The sequence below is a fragment of the Brachypodium distachyon genome, chromosome 1, assembly GCF_000005505.3.
Source record: "Brachypodium distachyon strain Bd21 chromosome 1, Brachypodium_distachyon_v3.0, whole genome shotgun sequence".
In the NCBI taxonomy this organism is placed as follows: domain Eukaryota; kingdom Viridiplantae; phylum Streptophyta; class Magnoliopsida; order Poales; family Poaceae; genus Brachypodium; species Brachypodium distachyon.
Window position 1 is genome coordinate 39817246 of NC_016131.3, and position 19413 is coordinate 39836658.

At 51.5% G+C, this 19413-nt stretch overlaps 1 protein-coding gene across 1 annotated transcript; it reads right to left on the bottom strand.

The window, feature by feature from the left end:
* Positions 1-347: 347 nt before the first annotated feature.
* LOC106865664 (atherin-like) lies at positions 348-3464 on the bottom strand. The gene is made up of 6 exons (XM_014896248.1): positions 3297-3464; positions 2088-3024; positions 1917-2009; positions 1777-1838; positions 979-1455; positions 348-365 (listed from the first exon to the last, which is right to left on the bottom strand). The coding sequence occupies exons 1-6, from the start codon at positions 3462-3464 to the stop codon at positions 348-350; spliced, it is 1755 nt and encodes a 584-aa protein (XP_014751734.1).
* Between the last annotated feature and the right edge of the window lie 15949 nt (positions 3465-19413).

Below are 19413 nucleotides of genomic sequence, written 5' to 3' on the forward strand. Positions count from 1 at the left end.
GAACCTAAACGATAGACTCTCTGAAAACTAAACGTAACTGATAGCTGCCTCGCTAAGTGTGGTCCCGAAACCTGCGTGTGGCCGGGGTGTTAGAAGGACGCTTGCGGGGGGAGAGCCCTCCCCGTGCTGCTTCCGGGTCCGTCCCGGGAGGGCATGCCTGGGAGTAGTTATCCCACAAGCGGAGTGGCTCGCCGCTGCTGCTTGGCCCTAGGTGGGCACTGCGGGTCCGTCCCGGGTCCGTGGTCCGGTTAAGTGTGTGGCGCGCGAGTCCCCGGCAACACAAAACACAACACACAAGGGAGAAGGGATCCACCCCGCGAGGCAACCCCGGGAACAAGCTACAAGGATCAAGCAGAATTAAAAAACTGGATTAACAAAAGTAGCAATCGATTACATGGACTAATAAGACAGTAATTGTTCAAACGGCACCAGGCGCCACACTTGCAGGGAACGAAAAACAGAAGAAGATAACACAAGGAAACGGCAAGGGCCGGCAGGGGGCCGCGGCGACTCGTTGCCGGCATCCTCCGCCGGGGGCTCCGGGGATGACTCGGGGTCCAGCTTCCACTGCATCCGCTCGACCACCTCGTCGACAAACCCACTCACCGCCTGAGTGTGGGTGGGTTCGTCCTTGCTGTCCGACCAGGCGTCCAGCAGCGTTTCGAAGGGGAACTCTGGGTGTCGGAGGTGCATCCTCGGAAGGATCCTCCCGGCATCCTCCCGGGCGCAATTGGTGACCTCGTCGGCGCCGAACTTGGAGATCCAGACGTCGAGCGCCGCGAACTTCCCCACCAAGTCGGAGAAGAACGGGATCAGCGTGCTGACGTCCGTGCCGTCCACCTCTGTGGCCTGCCGGTCGTGCAACGCTTGGGCGATCTTGAGCCGCTTCTCGGTCTCCAGCTGCCGCCGCCCGATCAGCGTGCCGTGGTGGAGCCGGGCGTCGAGCGCGGCCTTCTTGGCCCTGCGGAGGAGGCCCACCTGCGACGTGAGCTCCGCGGCCTTGGCTGCATTGTCCTCACCGGCCTTAGTGAGCTCCTCCCGGACAGCGTCCAGTTCGGTCTCGAGCCAGGCCACCTTCTCCTTGGCGGTGTTGAGCTGGATCTCGTGCCGGGCTGCCGCGGTCACCGCACTTTCGGTGGCCTTGGTCTGCACCTCCAGCTTAACGCGCAGGCCCTGGATCTGGCCGGCGTAGCTAGTGATCAGGTCGCTCTTCTCGTCGAGGTGGGCCTGGGTCGTGACGAATGTTTTTCTATGCTCCTCCTCTGCCTTCTCTTGCGCCGCCTTCAGCGAGCCCAGGGCCTCCTGGTGCTCGGCGCGCTGAGCCTCCAACTGCCCGTCGAGCTCCTCCTCGGGGACGACCGGAACTGTGGCCTCGTCTTGGGCTTCCCGGGCGAGGCAAGCCTCTTCTCGGGCGAGGCGAGTCTCCTCCCGCAACCGGGAGAGCTCCTGTCGCTCCTTCTCCACGGTCAGCCGCACCTCGCCGAGCTGGCTCTTGGCGATCACGGTGTGCTCCCTCACCTGGTTGAAGGAGGTAACGGAGGCCAGCTGCTGGTCCTTGACAGCGTCAAGGAACCGGTGCCCCCGGTCGAAGACGCTCGGATCCCAAGTGATGGGATTCTGATGGGTAGTAGAAGAATCCACGCCGGCGGCGTCTGCAGCCCCTGGCGCGTCGCCGGACGTCGTTCCGGTGGCAACGGCGGTCGCCGCTGCCGCTGCGGTCGGCGCAGCAGGGCTTGGCACGGGGGCTGCCTACGGTTCCTCCGCCGTCCCCGTGACCTCGACGTCGGAGTCGAGGTCAGTCATCGTAGCGCCTGCTTCCGATGCGGGCGCACTTGGGCCTGCAACATCGGAAAGGGTGAGAATCGGGAAGCTAAATAAGGTGCCCGGAGGCAGACGCGGGGGCTCTGGGTGAGTACCTTGCAGGGTCACTGGCCTGGCGGGGGGAGCCTCCCCCTCCTCCTCCGTCCTGGCAGGTGTCGCCAGGGGGTCTGTTGCGGGCGGAGCATCGCCTGCAGAAAAGGAAGGTACAGTTGCAGGATTAACTGGCAAATGGGAGTGCAGGTAAGGAAGCGGGGAGGGTGTCATACCTGTTGCCGGCGCCACCTCCATCAGGGCGAGGTCGCCGGCAGGTGCACTGGTCCCCGTGTCGGCCGGGTCGGCGCCGCTGCCGGCGTCCGTATGTGCCTTTTTGCTTGGCGCGGTAGGCGGAGAATCGCCCCTCCCTCTCTTGCCGGCGCCTGCCAACGAGTCAGCCTTCGAGGGGTTGCGGCGGAGCGCGAAGCCCCGGAAGAGCCCTCGTGCGGGCGGGGCCGTTGGCGCCCGTGGGGTCGCCGCGACCTGGGGCGCTGAGGGAACCGCCGAAGGAGCCGCCACGGTGCTGGCGGCCACTGCAGATGTGGCTGCTGCCGCGGCCCCGGCGACTGCCGCGGTCGCGGCCGGGGAGGGCGCCGCCGGGGCGCCGGAGACCGCGGCGGGGGCGGTCGCCGTCGTGGAGCCGGGGGCCGCCGCGGGGGTGGGTGCCACCGCCGCTGCCGTGGAGGGAGCCGTGGCCGCCGCGCGCGCCCATGATCTGCGCACGATCACGGGCGCGTCGTCGTCGTCGTCCTCCTCCTTGTCATCCACGAGGATGACTTCCCGGGCAGCGGCAACCCGGCCTGTCTCGTCGTTGTACGACGAGTCGTGGGGCTGGCCGGCCTCCGACTCGCTCCCGCTCTCCTCCTGCGCCGGCTTCCCGCGGGGTGCGGGCGGAGGGGAGCGCAGGGACTGAGTGGGGGAATTGTCCATCAGTCCCCACTCGTTGTAGGGTGGGAAGGAGCCGATGAGGCTGCTCAAGTCGGGAACGCCGGCGTGGAGGGCGAAGACCCCAGGCGGCAACTTCACGAAGGGAGCATCGTCGCTAGAGATCCCCCTCACCCACACCTGGAGCGACCCCTTGTCCTGGCCCTCCCGGCGGAGGCATGTCCTGTCTCCGGCCCCCGTGTACGCCCACGCAGGGAGGGAACGACGCTGAAGCGGCGCGATGTGCTGGGTGATGAAGACCCGCGCCACGGTTAGGTCGGAGAGCCCGGCTAGCCGAAGGTCCTTGAGCTTCTCCACGATGGGGAGGAGGTCGGCGTCGCGGTGGTACCGGTCAAACCAGCCGGGGGCCTTCAGCGGCAACTCGGTGGGCGGAAAGATGAACTCCTCGGGCTCGTCCGCACGGACCCAGCACCAGTCCGTGCGCCGCTCCTTTTCGATCTTCTTGTCCGACCGACGATAAACTCTGACTTCATCCGGTCGCGGGCACGGAACACCACCCCCGACGACATCGCTTTCTTGTTCTCGATGTGGGGGTAGAAGTAGTTCCGGAACAATGCCACCGATGTCATCACTTCGACGAATCCCTCGCAGAGGAAGGAGAAGATGGCAAGGAGGTAGAGTGACATGGGGTGGAGCTGCGCCACTCGCAGCTGGTACGTCTCCATGAGTGCGTGGAGGAATAGGGAGAATGGAGGCACCAACCCGGCGAGTATGAAGCGCACGAACACCCGGAAGTCTGTGGACTGGATGTCGGCGCCAGCGGGAAAGATCAGGGTCTTCCCGTGCTCGTTGAAGTTCGAGGCGACGGCGTGCTGGAGCCTGCCCAGCGCCTTGCCATTGTAGCCGGGCCGGAAGAAGGCAAGCGTGGCCCGCATCTCTTGCTTCTTCAGCTCTTTCTCTTCGGCAGCCTTGGCGGCCGCCGCACTCTTGCTCTTGGAGGGCTTTGCCTCCTTCCCTTTCCTGGTTGTGGGGGGACCCATGGGAGCGTGGGTGGGAGATTGGCAAGGTTCTCGGGCGCAAGATGCGAAAAGATGGAAGAAGAAGGCTCGGAGGCTAAGTGTTTGCCCCTCAGCGCAGCAGTGAAGCTTTATAACACTCCGCCGTTCGGTAACGGTCGTCTCCGCACCCAGCGGGTGCGCTAGGATAACTACAGATCATGGGGACAATGCGGTAAGTGGCCTTAACTACGGCGGAAATCTCGCACCCACCCTTTCGCCCGTAACGGCAGGGTCACTGGAAGACGAAGAGACACGGGCCCGAGACGAATCGGGACCCACACGTCGGTTGGGGCATAGCCCGGCAACCGGCCAGGGAAGGGTTCGCCCGGGAATAGGTGTTGCCGGCCCATGCCCGGGGGCTACTGTCGCACCAGTGGCACCCGGGGTACCACCGCTGCACGACGCGTGGGTCGCATCGCTTGGTCCCTGGGAGGATCGCACCCCGGGCGGCAACGTGCAAGCTGCCCGGCAAGCTACCAGCTCGGCAGGGCTAGCGGGGCTTCGGGGAATAATCTCGCCGGGGCGCTTCCCGGGAGGAGGTATTCCCGGGCGCAGGTTCCTGCTGCGGAGGCGGGGCCGAGCAAACAGAGCAGCAACGCCACGTGGGCACGCGGCAGGCGCCCAGTGTGCACGGTCGCCAGGACGAGGAGTGTAGCGCAAGACGCATTTAATGAGCCGACAGGAGGGGGGTTATCCGTCTAGTCAGGCAAACAGTGACTGCCCAGAGCTAGTTTATAGGGTATTAGACCCCTAGTCGCGGGGTTGGCGCTCTTGCATGTCTGCCAGCGCACCGAGGAGGAGCTGCCCAAGCTCCCTGCTTGCCACCTGTAATCCATGCACCGTGGCACCTGTGGTATCCCGATGGTTATAAAGGAGGACCCCCGCCAACGGTCAAGGGGTTCGGTTCAGTTTTTTCGTTGGACTAAGTCACAGTTCACTACTAGCACTAGCCCAGAGTAGCAAGGAGCACTTAGCCAAAAAGAGAGCACCCGGGGACCCTTCCCCCGGCAACTTGTAAACACTCAATTCCTTAGTTAATTACAAGCTCAGACAAGCAGGACGTAGGGTTTTGCACCTCAGGGTGGCCTGAACCTGGGTAAAAAGTGCGTGCATGTGTTCTTAGCGTTTTTGCAGGCCACGCATCGGCCCGTCGCCCTCTCCAAACCTAAAAGGGGGTGCCCGCACACCCCCGGTGTCAAAGCCCCGTGCTGCGACAAACTCCCTCTATGACTTAGCTGTTGTCCGCATCCCGGCTTCATGGCAAGCTATAGTACGGGTGTGAAATTACTGAACACATGAAAAACTATTGCGGAAACAAACAAACGAGTGAGCCGACATCACTAGGTATAAATTCAGGCAACAGGATCATTGGTGCCGACACTCGGAGCATCTGTTGCGGCGGAAGGCGAATCGGCCACGATTTCTTCGTCCATCTCCTCTTCTTCTTCCTCGGCCGCCTCCTCGTCTGTGTCTGATATCGAACCCTCCACAAAAGTATGCACGTCGGCATACTGGATGAAGGAGTAGGCCCGTTCTTGACGCTTTGCGATCAACTCCGGGTCCGAGAGGAAGGGAGAGCCGACGCGCATGGACTGCAACACGTCGAGGTTAATGCCGTCGTACCAAGAAAGTACGAACAACAGTGCCTCGTCGACGCCGACACGAGCGGCCGACTCTCGCCCCTCGCTTAGCCGGTCCTCCACTTCCAGAAGATTCTTGGCCAGCTCCGGGATGGCACTAGGTGCTTCCTCTCTCGGCCAAACAGCTCGGAAGGTGCGGATGCCGGCGTTGAGCATATCAATCCCAAAAGCCTTTAGAGGCTTGACACGGGTCCAAATGCTCATGAGGTAGTCCTCCACACCGTACTCCGATGGCGGTTCCTTGGAGGCATCCCTCTTCCCGCGAGCTCTAAGCATGGTGGCCTGGGCAGCCTCGGTGGAATGCGGGAAGATTTATGCCAAAGGCAAAGAAGACATAATAAATCCCGCACATTGCTACTCTCGGCCCGATGATCAAAGGAAAAGATTCAGGTTAGGGCAACTTACTGGCTAGAAACCCGTCTATCTTGCCGAGACCTCGTGTGCACGCGTCTAGCAGATGTGCGCTCTCGGCCTTCTCCTCTTCAGCAGCGGTGGCTCGGGTCTCGGTTTCGGCGAGAAGACCTTTGCATTTTTGCACTTCACCTTCCAGGCGGATCTTCTCGTCGGCTTGCGCAGAGAGCGCCGAGGTAAGTTGAACTACCTCGGCCTTGAGCGCCTCGGCCTGCGCTTCGGGTTGTGCCCTTAGCCGGGCCACCTCATCTCGGTGCTGCTCCACCAGCTGAGTCTTCTCCCCTATTTAGAAGACATGGATTACAAGAGTTCAAGACAGAAATGGATGCAATCCGAGATAAGGACTAAGTCATGCCTTGCACTTCCGCGACACGCTTCAGAAGCTCCGACACTTGTGCATCATTCCCGGCTGTGTATGAAGGCACATATCAGTTTTCACGGTACATAGGTAGCTCAACATAGCTTTTATGTTGGTGGAAGTATACTCACTCGTGTTCTGCTGTTCGGCCACCAAAGCCTTGTGCTTCGCTGCCAACTTCCGGTGCGATGCGATCAGAAGTTTGAAGGTTGCGTTGCGCTTGTTCATACAGCTCTGCAAGAAGATGACCCACAGTTAATTCTATAGCAGTGGCAGGTCAGCAACCGTAAGCTTCAGGCCGACTTCTAAACCCAGCATGAATCTCGGGGAATAGTGTTTGAAGTTTTTAAGCTTCAGGCCGACTATTCTAAACCCGGCCTGAATCTCGGAGAATAGTGTCTGAAGTTTTTTTAAACTTCAGGATGACTATTCTAAACCCGGCCTGAATCTCGCGGAATAGTGTTTGAAGTTTTTCGAACTAAGCTTCAGGCCGATTATTTCTTACTCGCCCTAAACCTCGGGGACTAGGAATACATGTGCTACAGTTAGAATAAAAAACTTCAAGAGATTTTCGTACCTCGGCAGCTCGGCTGGACTCGAACAGGGCGACCCTCGCCTGGAACATCCGGGCCGCCACCGACTCCGGAGTTGCCGCCACAGGTGGTGGCCCCACCAGAGCGTTCTGTTGCGCTGTCTGGATGGTGCTCGAGTTGACCTCGTAGCTGTCGGCTGTTCCAGTCCATGACATACTGGCCAAGCAATCCCCAGATGTGCTCGCTTGTTGTCCTAAGAGGAACCCCTTGAGTACCTCGGATGGATGGCGAGACGGAGGAATTCGGAGGTTGTTGTCCTGCCGGGATGGCTGAGCTCCTAGTCTTTTTAGCCCAAGCAACCGCTAACTGTGTCGGTTGTGGCCGTGGCGACGGTGGCGGCGGCGGCGTTGCTATCGCTTGAGGTTGTTGGGGCTGCGCTGCCAGCTGGCGAGGGTGATCCGTGGCCAACGGTTGTGGTTGCGTATCAGGCACTGCCATCAAAGGAGCAGCCCCGACTGCCGTTGTCCCGGCCGCTGATGTCCCGGCTTGAGCGACGCTCGAAGCGTCGATGCCAGGGCTGACATCCCGGACGGGAGATGTCGGATCTGCGGCGGTCTCGGTTTCTCCCGTGGCCTGGGTTGAAGGCTCTGTATGCAGAGACGAGGCTGCCGGGATCTCGGATGCGATACAGGTGTCTGAGATTGAGTAGCAGTCAAAGCCTTCCTGCTAGTGGAATGTTGTTACCTTCATGTCGGTTAAGAAAAATACCGACATTAGAAATCGAAATGGTGTAAAACTTACCCGACGACCATGGGCTTTGGCTTTGGTTGCCCGCCAGCGGTTTTCTTCCATTTCATGGTCCTAGAAAGATCAGTGTCCGCAACGCGTTTCTCGTCGGCCGACACTGGGGCAGCAGCAGGGGCCACAGCAGGGCTCGGATCGTCCAAGTCGGCTGTTCCTAGACCAATACATGCATGAGTATTTTGGAGATAAGTATTCTGGTAACCATAAGAGGAGGTCAGTAGTTATTACCTACGGAAAGTCTGGTGCCGGCATGAGGAATCGGCATGTGATCCTCCGAATCCGGATCTTCAGGGTCAGTTCCCAAGCGATCTCTTCAGAAGTGCTTGTCCGGTGAGTGCCCGTCCTCATTGTGCTGGAGCGTGAATCTCTGCACAAAATTATAAGGTTGTGCCGAGATAAGACATTGTCGGTTGGAAGCCGGCATATAGTCATGTTGGACGAAAATCAAAGATGCTTATGAATAAAAACTTACCAAGGGCGCACGGTTCATCCGGCTGTACGGAACCATGCCCGAACCCCAGTTCTCGGACAGGTTGGTCTTGGTGATCACCTTGACTCCGTGCCGGACCTCGAATTTATCCAGCATAATGGTTGAAACCCGGTTCAGGTCAAACCGGCCGCTGTGGAAACACATCTTATGTGTCCGGCGTTGGAGTGGGCAGACTCACCGGAACACGAACGTAGCCAGCAGATCGTCGGTCGTCATCCCATTCTCCAGCATGAACCTCATTGGTCTCCAGAAGAGAATCCTTGGGGTCATACCTCCAGTTCTTCTTCTCGTCCGACGAACCAATTACAAATCCCGGCAAGTTGATTCTGTCGGTGTCGGAGATGTTCTTGACATAAAAGAAGGTCTTGAGCCACTTCTTGCAGGACTCAAGACCTTGAATCCGAGGAAAGATGGAACCCCGGCGGGGTATGATGGTGGCGGCGTTGCATTGGGTCATGGGCTTAATGGCACCGGGATTATCTTTGTCGGGAAGGACCTGGGGCCAGAACATAAAGTATTTGGCCCACAGGTCAACAGAAGGCCAGAGGCCGAGATAACTCTCACAGCAGGTGACGAGGGCCGAGAGAGTGAGAATGGCGTTGGCCGGAAGGTGGTGAGGCTAGAGGCCGAAGTGGTCTAGGAATTGCCGGATGAAGTCGCTAACCGGGAGCGCGAACCCGCGTTCGAAATGCGAAACGAAGACAACAAACTCACCGGGCTCGGGTGTCGGCACGACCTCGTCGCCGGGAATCCGGCACTCCACCTCCTCCGGGATCCGCCGGGTGCGGCGGAGCCAATCTGATGTGGGTCGGGGTGGCCTGATCTTTCGATGAGATTGATAACTCTCGATTTGTGTGGGAGGTGACGTTGATGATCCGACTACGGCCTAGGAGGCAGTGCCTTAGCAATCGATACACCAACTCCAGAGTTATCAATCTCATCAAAAGATCGGGCCACCCCGACCCACATCACGTGGTATCAGAGCTTAAGGTTGCTCGGTGAGATTTTTCCAGTTTATCCGTAATTTAGATCTGTTTTTACCTATCGTCCAGAAAAAGCCAAACAAAAATTAGAATTAGTTACCTTGTCCTAGAACCAATCTGAGCCTTGCAATTTTCACATTAGTATTTGCATTGTTGAATCTTTGCTGCATTAATCGTGTCGAGTTGCTGGATTAGATTGGATCGTTTTTCAGATTTTTTTCTACTAGACCGAACTTGCTTTCGGTTTTCTTGTTCTTCATGTGACGCAGGTTTCCTTCATCAATCTTCCGCCGCCAAACTCCCTGCCACACCACCGCCACGCCATAATCTTCTGCTACCACCATATCTTCCATCAAGTCCCTCGTCGAGTCCTACACCGAGTCCTACACCGAGTCCCTCCTCGAGTCCTACGTCGAGTCGGCAAGATATAGTTTTCAGCCGCAAATCCGAGTTCGAGTCCAACCGGGAGAGAGTTGGGAAAGAGTTTTGGAAAGAGGAAAGATATAAAAAAAAATCTTGGAGATCAAGTTCTTCGAAAAGTTGTGATGCGGAAAAAAAAGGATAGACAAAAAAAGAAAAAAAAAGAGAAGGAGTTCGAGTAAGTTTCGGACCCGAGTCCGAGTAGAATTTTAGTTTCGGGTGTGTTTGACCCGTGTTCAGTAAAACAGGCGTCTCTTTTGCGTACCAACTCGGATTTGGACGTTCTTGGTCTTTTTGGAAAGCTCACGACGAGGCACATCAGGAAATATCCAGGGCGTTGCCCTGCACTTTGACTTTCAAATTCGGTTTGTAAGGTGGACTTTCGGAGCTTCCAAGTTTCTGCGTCTGTTTTCCGGCGTCGCTGCAGCCTGGTGTTTTTCAGTTTTCTCCACCGTCCAAAATCCGTTTTGAGTGATCTTGCCCTTGCTGAAAAGCTTTTGTCGATACACTTCTAACCCTTATTTTTCCATATTTCTATGAATTTTCCTTAGTGCAGCCTTTGCTGTTCTTCGATAGACCAACATACAATTTTCCGGTCCTTCTTTTGCGTGAGTTTCTGGGGTTAAAAAAAAAGAAAAAAAAGAAGAAGTGAAGAATAAGAAGCAAAACAGAAAGCCACGAAAAGAAAAAAAAAGAAAAAAAATCCCAAGGATTTACTTGTTGTGCCATCTGTTGATCTATCTATTTCTACCTTCTTCAGTATCTAGGCTTAGATTATTTCTGTAATTCGTTCTTATCGACTCTAGCAGCTAGGACTAGCATTATTGAGCATATTTTCAACTTTGCATTGCTGATTTGATTATTTGCTATTCCTTGCTACTCACAAAAGCCTCCAAGCTCCATACATTCTACACTTAGGTTGGTTTGTTACCGAGGCATCGATACATTTAATCTTCGGAGGGCTTTGTCACGCCGCTGGCCATCACCTTTCTGTTTTGCATGGTAAGAACTTGTAAGAACTTGATTTTTAGCTCGAGAGTTGAGCGACTTGTAGCCACATCCTAGTAGTTGATAGGAACATATTACTGTGATTTGTTTCTTGTTTTCTACTAACAATGACAGGACTTACACGAAGCATGGCAACTAGACCGATGCTATCCCGTGACCACGATGAGTGCTTTTCACCACGGCCATCCTCCACGTCTCTTGTTGACAATGCCACGGCAATGGTACAAAACAATCCTTCTTATACAATTAAATTGTGTGTACCTTTCTTTGAGGGGGAAAATGATGCTGAAACGTATATAGATTGGGAGCTAGCTTTAACTGAACAATTCACATGCTTCCATGTACTTGATAGTCGCAAGGTTCAAATTGCTAGTAGTAAATTTACTTTTGCTGCTTTATCTTGGTGGAATGAGATAGTTAGAGAAAAGAAAATTCCCCACACTTGGGTTGATATGAAGAAAATCATGAGAGAAAAATATGTCCCTTTTAGTTATGCTTTTAAGTTGCGTTCAAAATTACAACGTTTGACACAAGATGATAAAACTGTTGATGATTACTACAATGAGTTCCAAATTATAACCTTGCGATCTGGTTTAGATGAAACCGAACAAAGAAAAATGGATAGGTTTTATTGTGGGCTTAACTTTGATATTTCTTATATGATTGAATATGGAAAATACGACTCTCTTTTGTGTTTGCCTAATCTTGCTCGTAAAGTTGAGAGGAAATTACAGCGAGGGTCTACTACAAATGAGTCGAGCCCAGAAGGTAATGATAAAGAGGATCATGTTGATGAACTAAATATGACGTGTGATGAAATAAATGAGAACTTGATGAATTTTCTGTCCCATGTAAAATTGTTGATTTACTTGCTGATTTGAGTACACCCATTTATTCAAATGATAATGATTTATGTGAGGAGTTACCTACTGTCTTGGAAGAGACTTGTGATGCGATGATTAAATTTGATTTATGTTGCGTTAAATTAATTAAACATGAAGAAGTGTTTCCTATGGTTAAGCCTAATAATTCTTTGTGTTCTATTAAACTTGACGCACCTATATATTTGTCACATGCAATGGATAAAGTTTCTAACTTAACAATTTCAAAATCTTTTGCTAATGCCCATGAATACACTATTCAATTAATTGGAGAACATGATGTCAACAATAAATTTTGGGTGCATCAGATTTGCATTGCTTGTGATAACTTTCTTGATTTGAGAGACAACAATATTTTGCATATCGCAATCATTTTGATATGACCTCTAATATTGGTGATAATTGTATGACAAATAACTTGTGGCATGATTGCACATTGACGCATATTGTAGTCGCCATTTGGGAATTTTGAATTATTGTTCACCTACGTTAGGATGGTTTAATGATGAGAATTACAAATTAAAATGTGATACTTGCCATTGGAATATGACTATTAATCTTTTGCACTATTATGAGTTTTATTTATGTGAAACATTGAATGTGCAGCATGGGAGTGGAGTTAAAATTGATAACATATACATATACCATGCACATACTTTGTCTATTTTGTCAGTCTCTTTTCAGCACAAACGACGCCGAGGACGGCTTTTCTTTCAAGAAAGGAAGGATGATATGGACATGATCACCATGGATATGACCATTAGAACCCTAATTGTTGGTGTATCTAATAACAATTATAATAAGGTGAATTCAATTACAAAATGTTTTCAATATGTTACTTGCAAAGAGGCGGAGCTACTATCTTGTGTAATCTTATTATGTAGGCATCTTATTTAACTTTACAAGTCCAAAGTGAAGATGCGGTGTGATAGCCTGCAAAGGGAGATTCAAAGTGAAGCATATCAAGTCTACTTTCCAACAAATCAAACGGCACATGATTCAGAGCTTGCTAGAGAAAGATATCACGAATTAAAGTTGAATCTGATTCGGGTCCGCTGTGAGGAGACCCGAATTTGTTTTATTCACCCAGGCTGCATCCGGAGTCCAAATTAAGCAAACAAGTACATGTTGGAAAGGTAATTAAAAGACCTTTCGAACGAATATGGCCCCATCAATATATTCGACTCGTGCTGACCGTGGCGGACAAAAAAAGCTGACAGATCTGTTTTTTTTTGTTTTCTAAAGAGTTGTAGTTTGTTAGGAAAGTTAGAGATAGAGTTGGATTTCGGCCTCCTTACTCAAGGTGGATGAGAATATCTCTCCCTCCTCCTTTATATACCCCATGAGCCCCCCTAAGGAGCCTTGGGTTTTGTTTAGTTAAAAGTTAGCCATCGCTACTTCTTCGTGTAATCGCGTGTGTCGGTTACACCACCTGTTTTATCGCTTTTGGAACCCCAACTTGTCGTCTCGTTGAGACATTGGTTTGATATAGTATATTCGCAATTTCAGATTGCATCCGCTATTTATCTTGTTCTTGCTTGTTCTTCGATTGCTTGCAGGAACAAAGACCTTCGTGGTTAGGTTGATCGTGCCCCCGCGTGATCAACAACCCTCTGGAGTTGGTGTATCGATTGCTAAGGCGCTGCCTTCTAGGTCGTAGTCGGATCGTCAACGTCACCTCCTACCCAAATTGAGAGTTATCAATCTCATCGAAAGATCGGGCCACCCCGACCCACATCACGCTCCGCCGGTGACACGTCGGAGCCCTCCCATCCGGCGCGCTCCGAGCCGGCGTCCTTCTCGGTATGCTGAATGGCAGGGTCGACGGCGGCAGCATCACGGGAAGAAGAAGCCATGGCGAAAGAATAGATCTGGTTTGGTTCAGTGAGAAGGTGGCAGCACAAGGCGCGGGTGAGCAAGAGAACGGCGGCGAAAAGGCAGGCAAGCGCGCGCAAGAACACAGCGGCAAGCTTGGCTGCTGGAGGCTAGAAAGCGGCGGCAGAGGAGCTCCAAGCTTGCGACAATGGCGGGCGCGCGAGAGCAGAGAAGGAGTTAGGGCTTCGGGGGGGGGGGGGGAGGTAAAGACTTCCACCCAGTCCCCCTATTTATAGCCGGGGCGCAATAATCCGCGCCCATGATCCCCGTGGCCGACGGTAAAACCGCGCATGATCATGGGGGCGATTAACCCCATAAACGGCGCATGCGCGCGATTACTGCGCAACGTGGCGCAGTGAATCCCGCCGAATCCAGGGAGATAAGGCAATGCGTGGAAACCGAAATTCCCCCTCTTAATGGCCTGCCGGTTTTCCTATTTGATGGGACGACACGTTCGCCTCAAAAGACGCGCCGGCAGTACTTTTGATCTTATCTTCCCGTTGTTAAAGCAAAGCGCAGAATATGCGCGACATGTGGCATTAATGTCGGCAGAAATGGGTTTTCTATGGCCGGCCGCAATAAAGAGAGGAATCTTGCCTCAAAGCTGAAGATACCATGCCGACTAGAAATGTCGGTGTTGCCAGATCTCGGCTAAGAAAGCTCAGGTCTAGCCCTATTAGGCTTTGGGTTGTCTCAGTTTTGGGAAACTGTCGTGGCCCGACATGTTTTCCTGCCGGACCGCAACAGCATCGGGGACTAGTGTCGAGGGGGATGACCCCGGGTAGGGTCATGACGACACATGTTAGCCGTGATAACAAGAGCAAAGCCGGTGCAAGCAAGTACGTCAGCATCCTTAAGCCGACTTAATAACAGGCCGGCATAACAAAGGTATGCCGGCATATCTATCTTGTCTTATGTGATTGCAGGATAAGCACGAGCTATTTGATCTCGGCTAAGGCCGGGATGCGCCAACGGTCTTATCCTGGGAACATGGTGCAAAGTAAAGCAGCGCTCCCTTTATGACGGAAAAGGAGTCGTTGCTCACGTCGCTGTGCCGGGCGACTACACAGTGACGCGCTATAGAAGGACTGATGACGAAGGCCGGGGCATGACTACAGTGCGCTGCCTGGCAGTACGAAAAGCACAAAGCTGCATTGTCCCCTCCCGGACAATCCGGAGGGGACCATGGGGCGTACCCGGTGGGCCAGGTGGTAGCTGTGGTTTGCTTTTGGTCCACATGTCAGTGTGACACCAGCAGCCTAGAAATAGGAGCACCACCCCTCCTGTGAGAGGGGTTCCTCACTTAGTCATCTAGGGCTTTTCCTTCTTCTTCTTCCTCCTCAAGAAACAGCTCTAAGAGCACCATTGTAGCCCTCGAAATCTCGGGTAATACAACAAAACAGGAGTAGGAGCTTTACCTCATCTAGGGGGCTCTGAACCTGGGTAAACACCGTGTGTTCTTGTACTGTGCGTGGTTCAAATCACGCCCTCCCTCCTCCGGTTCCTCTTTCGTCCATCGGTCCCATCATAAGCCATCCTATGGCATCTGCCGTGACACCACCACGACAACCACCCCTCTATACATAGGAGTGGAAGGGAAGCAGCCCCAAGGGGTGCCCCACCTCTGCCCTCTTCATGTGAGTGGACTCTCCACTTACAAACTCAAAGGTCCCCATAATGGGTGTAAAACTCCACTCAAAATGAAGGGGCTTTTCTCCCATAAATGAATAAAACATTTTTAAATATTTTATTTAATATTTGTCAATTCATTTAATCAACAAACATTAACACTTATCTCCTTGAACTATTCCGATATAACAATGGCCGCGCGCGCTATCCAATCTTTTCTCCGGTGTTCCGTATCGACTCAAAAGCATCGATGAACCTTAAGTGTGTCACCCTACGGTTCGTGAATGATGTGGACATGATCGAGACATATCTCTGATCAATAATCATCAGCGGGATCTGGAGATCCGTAATGACTCCCACTCATTCAACGATGAATCTCGCGTGAACCATAAACGTCATAACTAATTCCTTTTGTCTCGTGATATTTTACTTGTCCGAGATCCGATCATCGTTATCAACTATACCTAGTTCGATCTCGTTACCGAGAAGTACTCTTTAATTGTTCCATGATATGACATCCTTGTGACCTAGTCACGTGTTTGCAAGCGGTGTCGATGGATATCACTGAGAGGGCCCAGAGTATATCTCTCCGTCATCTGGATGGAAAAATCCCACTCTTGATCCATGAGCCTCAACTAATACTTTGAGAGTACTCAACGCCACCTTTATAGTCACCCTGTTACGGTGTGACGTTTGATGTCATCAAAGCACTCCTCCGGTGTCAGTGATTGACATGATCTCATGGTCTAAGGATTAGGGCTACTTCGTATGTGTTTGATATAGCATTGTAAACTTAATGATTTGCTCGTATTGCTATGCCTACTTTGGGTGTGTGTTCATCACATCATTCTCCTAATGACGTGACCCTGTTATTAACAACATCCAATGTTCATGATCAGGAAACCTTGATCATCTGTTAATCAACAAGCTAGTTAAATGAAAGGCATCACTAGGAACTCTTGTTTGTTTATTAGACACACATGCATTAACGTTTCCGGTTAATAAAATTTTAGCATGAGTAATAAACATCTATCATAAACATGGAATAAGATAATAACCATTTTATTATTGCCTCTCGGGCATATTCCTTTCGGTCTCCCACTAGCACTAGAGTCAATAATCTAGATTAGATTGTGATGAATCTAACACCCATGGAGTTCTGGTGCTGATCATGTTTTGCCCTTGGGAGAGCTTTAGTCAACGGGCCTGACACATTCAGATCCGTGTGTACTTTGCAAATCTTTATATCGCCATCCTTGACATGCCCGCGAATGGAGTGGAAACGGCGCTTGATATGCTTGGAATTCTTGTGAGACCTTGGTTCTTTAGCATTGGCTATGGCACCATTGTTGTCACAATAGATAACCATCGGATCCAAAGCACTTGGAACCACACCTAGTTCAGTTATGAACTCCTTCATCCAAACTGCTTCCTGCGCTGCTTCTGAAGCAAATATATTGCAGCAATATATTCCGCCTCTGTTGAAGATCCTGCCACTACGGACTGCTTGGAGCTCCTCCAACTCACAGCTGCCTCTATTCATGAGAAATACGTACCCGGATTGTGACTTAGAGTCATCCGGATCGATGTCGAAGCTAGCATCGACGTAACATTTTTGCGATGAGCTCTTCTTCACCGCCATACATGAGAAACATATCCTTAGTCCTTCTGAGGTACTTCAAGATATTCTTGACCGCCGTCCAGTGTTCCAAACCTGGATCAGATTGGTATCTGCTAGTCAAACTAATAGCATGTGCCACATCCGGTCTTGTACACATTATATCATACATAATAGAGCCTATGGCTGAGGCATAGGGAATCTTAGTCATCATTTCTCTATCTTCTGCTGTAACTGGACTTTGAGTCTTGCTCAATGTCTTGCCTTGCAACATAGGTAAGAACCCTTTCTTACTTCCGTCCATTCTGAACTTCTTCAGAATCTTGTCAAGGTATGTACTTTGCGATAGCCCAATTAAGCGTTTCGATCTATCTCTATAGATTTTGATGCCTAAAATATAAGCTGCTTCACCCAGGTCCTTCATTGAAAACTTACTGTTTAAGTAATCCTTTACACTTTTCAAAAGTTCTATATCATTTCCAATCAGTAATATGTCATCAACATATAATATTAGAAATGCCACAGAGCTCCCACTCACTTTCTTGTAGATACAAGCTTCTCCATAAGTTTGGACAAATCCAAACCCTTTGATCACCTCATCAAAGCAAAGATTCCAACTTCGGGACGCTTGTTTCAATCCATAAATGGACCGCTGAAGTTTGCATACCTTGCCAGCATCCTTAGGATCGACAAAACCCTTGGGTTGCACCATGTACAACTCTTCCTCAAGGTTTCCATTAAGGAACCGGTTTTGACATCCATCTTTCAGATTTTATAGTCAAAAAATGCAGCAATTGCTAACATAATCCTAACAGACTTTTGCGCTGCTTCCAAATATGCCAGCAGCTCATGGCAGCCACCTCCACAAAGAAAGGGTGCAATTTGCTTCAAATTCACACCAGCAGACCACTGAATTAGCAGCATGAGGAACCTCATTGGCATAATAAGAGTTCCAAATCAGTTCCACCCACGGCACCCTGACACGGTTGTAAAACTTATGCAGATGCTTCATGAGCAAGGCGTCATTCTGAAGCCTGAGATTAACAATCCCCAGACCACCTCTAGATTTTGGTCTGCAAACCGCATCCCAAGCCACCAATGATGGACGATGACGATTCTGTGTAGACCCACTCCAAAGACAATGCCTCCTTGCACGATCAATCGAGGCAATCACACCTTGCGGGATACGCAGCGAGCACATATAATAGGTGGGTAGAGAAGAAAGAATTGAATTAACCATCTGTAATTTACCAGTCTGAGACAAGAAGGAGCAGCTTGCAGTAAGACGATGCTCCACCCTATCAAGAAAGGGAGTGAAGTCATAGACCCGAGGACGTGTAGTTCCCAGAGGCAAACCCAAATATGTAAAAGGGAGAGTCCCCACAACACAACCAAAGTTAGCCGCCATCATGTCCACCTCCCCATCCTCCAAATTAATAGGGATCATCGAAGATTTATGAAAGTTGACCCGCAGCCCAGTGGAGGTTTCATAATTCAGAAGCAGCTCCCTCAACACCTCCAATTGATCCTGACGAGCAGGCAAGATTAACAAAGTATATATCATCCGCATACTGTATAACCGGGAAATGCTCCAAACGGCAAGCTGGCACCGGGAGAGATAATCTACCCTTCCTAAAAGCCTCGTTGATCACAGACTGAAGAAGATCAGCACCAAGCACAAAAAGCAATGGTGACAAGGGATCACCTTGCTTGACACCCCTGCGGCAATGGAACCTCTTGCCAACAGTGCCATTGAGCAAAACACTAGAAGTACCAGAAGTCAAAATTTCTGTAACCCAACCAATCCATTTAGCAGGAAATCCCTTAGCCTGAAGGACCTGAAGAATGGCCGAGTGCTCAATAGTATCAAAAGCCTTTTCAAAATCCGTACTCTTTATGGGCAGTACCCCATCATGAACAAGTGTGATTTGCTATCTTTCTCAAAAACCTTTTTATGATGGATTGAGTGTATGATTGATACGTGCCTGAGTTATGTCTTGTTTGGGGGTTTAGTTATCCTTAGCTCTATTCTATCTGTTTTCTCATCTATGCTACCCTAAACAGATGCCTCCGAGACGCCGGAACCCCACCAACAATGCCGAGGCTAACCATGCTGACGCAGAAGGGAATGCTGCAACCATGCAGCAACTGTTGGCAGCACAGACCCAATTCTTTCAGATGATCACTCAGCAGTTAGCCAACAACAACAATCAGCAGAACCACAACAACCAACAACACCACCCTCCACAAGTGGATATGTTGACCAGGTTCTTGCGTTTGCGCCCACCCACTTTCTCCAGCTCACCCGAGCCAATCGTGGCAGACGACTGGCTCCACTCCGTTAACAAGAACTTGGTAACCATAAATTGCGCCGAGGAAGAGAAGGTTTGGTTTGCAGCCCATCTGTTGGAAGGACCAGCAGCATCCTGGTGGGAGAACTACCAGATCACCACTCCCATTGAACATATCACATGGGATATGTTTCAAGAAGCCTTCCGCACTGCCCACATCTCGGCGGGGGTGCTTAATTTGAAGAAGAAAGAGTTTCTGCGGCTCAGACAGGGAAGCCGCACAGTGGTCGAGTTCATCGACCAGTTCAACAGTCTCGCCCGCTATGCGCCGGACGAGGTGAACACGGATGCCAAGCGCCGAGAGAGGTTGTTGGATGCGCTGAACGATGAGCTCTCCGTTCAGTTGGCCATTGCTTACACACCTACCTACCAATCACTCATTGACAAGGCAATTGTGTTGGAGAACAAGCTCCATCAGATGGAGAACCGCAAGAGGAGACTTCACCAGGGAGGCTCTCACGCAGGGCCGCATCAGAAGCCGCGCATCAACCAGGACGGCAGCGGCAGTTCATCTGTGCATAAGGCCGGAGGCCACAACGACAGACGCAGTGGAGGGTATGGCCATCAGAACCGCCATACCGGGATCAACAACAGCAACAAGCACCAGCATCACCA